Here is a 3,848-nt window from a genome sequence, read left to right as displayed (position 1 = left end):
CGAATTAAAATTAGATATTCAATCAAAATGAATAAAAAAACGTATAAATCTAGGAGAAACAATTGAAGAACTGTAAAAAAACTCAATCTTTAATAAATTTTTAAAGAAACCAAAAATGTTTTATGTTAACTGGGATCAATAAAGTACTAAAAATTTAAAGTACAAAAAACAATAACAAAAATGTATTTGTCATTTGGAAATGTCATGTTTGACATATTACTACTTTTCGTTTTTTTTTTTTAAGTTTCGATTGACCGATAGAGAGAAGGTCGCCTTTTAAGTAATATAGTTCGAAATCTTCACTGAAATTAAAATTGAAAATTTGTAGGCTTAGTGTAACATTGCTTAACATTTAAGAAATTTGTTAGTTACTTTGTAAATTGTAAACGATATTGGTATTTATATAATAAAAAATGTTACGAACATTAACTCGGAATCAGGTGCTTTTATGTGGAGCCCTTGCAAAGGGTAACCGTTCTAAAAGTGCTGTTCGTTGTTTGAGTATTTCGGCCGTAAATAAATTCCAACAATTTAAGTAAGTTTTTAAATTTTTATTGGATTAAATAGGTATGGTGATTTTCAAATTAGAAGAATTGATTCGTAATTAGAGGTTATGCTGTTGTGTTGTGTAATCATTTGTAGTTAAGTAGGTAGTTGAGAAATTGTAAAATATACATTGCACAAAAAATAAACATGTGTTAACGTCATAGCGTAGCATATTGATGAGCTGATTAAATTTAAAAACTGTTGTCTATGTATTTGAATATCAACTGATCAACATATAAAATATGCATGAATTTAATTACCCAACATCCAATTAAAATTGTTATCAGTACATTACTAAAACAATGACATTCATAAAGTTTATTTATACATAGCTATTTCAATTTTACTTTTTTTTTTATAGAACTGCATCCAGAACTACTGCCACAATAAAACCAACAGTATGGAGTACAAATTATGTTCGCTGTTATGCCGATTTACCGTCTCACATTAAAGTAAATTTGCCAGCACTTTCACCAACCATGGAACAAGGTACAATTGTTAGTTGGGAGAAAAAAGAGGGAGATAAATTAAATGAAGGTATTTAAGTTAACTAATTGATTGTAATTTATATTATTGATATCTCGAAAATAATTTTAGGTGACCTTCTTGCTGAAATTGAAACTGATAAAGCAACAATGGGATTCGAAACCCCAGAGGAGGGTTATTTAGCAAAAATTTTAATACCAGCTGGTCAGAAAGATGTAAAAGTAGGAAAATTAGTTTGTATTATAGTTGAAAGTCAGGATGACGTTGCCGCTTTTAAAGATTTTAAAGATGATGGTGCTGCAGCACCTGCTCCAGCAGCTCCTAAGCCCGCTGCGGCAGCTCCGCCACCACCACCAGCCGCAGCGGCAGCCCCTCCCCCACCTCCACCACCATCTGCTCCAAGAGCCCAGACTGCGGTTGAACAACGTGGTGATAGGGTTTACGCAAGTCCTATGGCCAAAAGGTTGGCTGAAGTTCAACAAATAAGATTGGAAGGTTCGCTATATAGCTTTTAAAGATATTTAAATATTGCGTGCTACTAACAAAAAATTGTGTGATTTTTTTTTTTGTTTGATTTACTAAAGGAAAAGGAAGTGGTATCTTCGGCTCTATTAAATCTACTGATCTTGCAGGAATGGCAGCCGCACCTGCTGCTGCTGCAGCCGCTGCACCTAAACCGGTAGCTCCAGCAGGCGGTTATATTGATATTCCGGTTTCAAATATTCGTGGAGTTATTGCTAAAAGATTACTTGAATCAAAACAAACAATTCCACATTACTATGTATCTGTGGAATGCAATGTTGATAAGGTAACTTTTTTAAAACTATTTTAATTCATTTCTTTAATTCAAAATCAACTTAATAGCTTTTGAAATTAAGAGAAAAAATAAATAAAAAATATGAGAAGAAAGGTGTAAGAGTATCAGTAAATGACTTCCTTATTAAAGCTATAGCTGCAGCATGTGTCAGAGTACCCGAAGTAAATTCCTACTGGATGGACACTGTAATTAGACAGTAAATTTAAATAAAATTTTTTATTATAAAATTTTTATAAAATTAATTTTTTTTTTTTAGATTCTCAAATGTTGATGTTTCGGTAGCAGTTTCAACTGATCGCGGTTTAATAACCCCAATAATATTTAATGCAGATCGTAAAGGAGTTATAGATATTGCTTCAGAGGTAAAAGCTTTGGCTGCTAAAGCTAGAGATAATAAATTACAGCCTCATGAATTCCAAGGTGGCACTATAAGCCTTTCAAATTTAGGAATGTTTGGTAAGCTCGTTTATATTCTTTCCAATAACTATATCATTATTTATATCAATAATTTCAATAGGTGTTACAAACTTCTGTGCTGTAATTAATCCACCACAATCATGCATTTTAGCTGTTGGTACAACCTCTAAAAAATTAGTTTCTGATCCTGATAACATTAAAGGGTACAAAGAATATTACTCATAAGCATATTTTTGAAATAAATTTAAAATACTTTTTTTTAAATAATTTTAGTGTTAAGGAAGTGAATGTAATGAACGTTACATTAAGCGCTGATCACCGAACTGTAGATGGTGCTGTTGCAGCTGAATGGTTACAATATTTCAGAAGCGTTGTTGAAGATCCAGCAAATATGTTTTTATAAAACCTTATTTAAAGTGTAATTGAAATATATAAGATATATTTTAAATACAAAACAATCAATTTGGAATACTAAAAGAATATAAATTAGCTGGCTGTCCCAAATATTGTATAAATGTTATATAAAAACATAAGATCAAGTTTATTAAGTGCAAAATTAAATATTATATTATTATTTAAAAAAAAAAACATCATCAATTGTTATATTAATGATTTTTTGTTCATTTCTTATTTATTTTTTTTGATTTTGTAAAAAAAGTAATCTAGATTTTGTTTCTTGAAAAACTTTAAAATAAATATATTTTCTTACCATATTCTTATACCATCACATGATATTAAAAATTTGTAAAAAATGTTCTTACATAAGTTTTGTTAAGATCAAAAGTTTAAAAACATTTAATTTATTTCTTGTGTATATTACGGATATGGTTATAATTACTTAGATAAATATTTTTACCTTGTAAAAATTAAATAAATATGAATTTTAATTAAATAAAAATGGAAATCGAGTCTCTGTATTACATTTTTCGAATTTAGACCATCATTATGCTTGTAAAATAGTTAACATGAAATTTAATAAAAATTATATTTCATTGGTATTTTATTTTATGAGTTTCTTATTTTATATTTTATTAATTAAATTGTATATTATTTTTATTATATGTTCCGTAAATATATGAAAACAAGAAGAGAAGGGAGGGAAATTGGAGAAAAATTGTGAATTTTCAAAAAAAATTTTATATTAAGTAGGAGCACTATATGACTAATGTCGCTATATATCAGAATAATTTTAATTTAAATTTTAGTTATAATTTTATTATTTAATTCAGATTTCATTTGAATTGAGGAAAAGTTAAGAGAGTGCGACGTTAAGTTTAAGCCGAATTAATAAAAAAAATCACATTTGCAAAATAAATTTTAAAATTGATCATCTGATTCTAAACATAAAAGTTGATCATCTGATTCTAAACATTAAAGCCGATCATCTAAGCCGACATGTTCCGCTATAATTAATTAGAATTTATAATCCACAATTGGATTTAATATGAAATGTTTAAAAAAACACAAAATTATCGTAACCAATTTTCATTTTATTATTATTTTTATTTATAAATTATTTTTAAATAATCTAATAATTACATTTTCTCTAATAATTTTTTATTTTATTTAATTTTCTTTTTTA

The 3,848-nt window shown here is 27.7% G+C and overlaps 1 protein-coding gene across 2 annotated transcripts; it reads left to right on the top strand.

Moving 5' to 3' along the window:
* The first annotated feature begins 235 nt into the window (after positions 1-235).
* Positions 236-3,009, top strand: LOC129615083 (dihydrolipoyllysine-residue acetyltransferase component of pyruvate dehydrogenase complex, mitochondrial). 2 transcript variants are annotated; one of them, XM_055530150.1, is made up of 8 exons: positions 236-535; positions 908-1,083; positions 1,144-1,527; positions 1,665-1,840; positions 1,897-2,045; positions 2,106-2,305; positions 2,367-2,469; positions 2,540-3,009. In XM_055530150.1, exons 1-8 carry the CDS (start codon positions 414-416, stop codon positions 2,667-2,669), a joined length of 1,440 nt encoding a protein of 479 aa, XP_055386125.1. In that variant the 5' UTR covers positions 236-413; the 3' UTR covers positions 2,670-3,009. The 2 variants fall into 2 exon arrangements, with proteins under 2 accessions (XP_055386125.1, XP_055386124.1); XM_055530149.1 differs by having other exon boundaries at positions 1,617-1,840; positions 2,540-3,007.
* Positions 3,010-3,848: the final 839 nt, after the last annotated feature.

This window comes from Condylostylus longicornis, unplaced genomic scaffold (assembly GCF_029603195.1).
Source record: "Condylostylus longicornis isolate FDR11 unplaced genomic scaffold, ASM2960319v2 ptg000135l, whole genome shotgun sequence".
In the NCBI taxonomy this organism is placed as follows: domain Eukaryota; kingdom Metazoa; phylum Arthropoda; class Insecta; order Diptera; family Dolichopodidae; genus Condylostylus; species Condylostylus longicornis.
This window is presented reverse-complemented; position numbering and strand designations above follow the sequence as displayed.

Excerpts from the sequence above, each read along its gene's own strand:
- LOC129615083 (XM_055530149.1), top strand. The coding sequence starts at position 414 with ATGTTACGAACATTAACTCGGAATCAGGTGCTTTTATGTGGAGCCCTT. Across the intron at positions 1,528-1,616 it reads TCAACAAATAAGATTGGAAG|GAAAAGGAAGTGGTATCTTC; the intron begins GTTCGCTATATA and ends GATTTACTAAAG. Across the intron at positions 1,841-1,896 it reads TGGAATGCAATGTTGATAAG|CTTTTGAAATTAAGAGAAAA; the intron begins GTAACTTTTTTA and ends TCAACTTAATAG.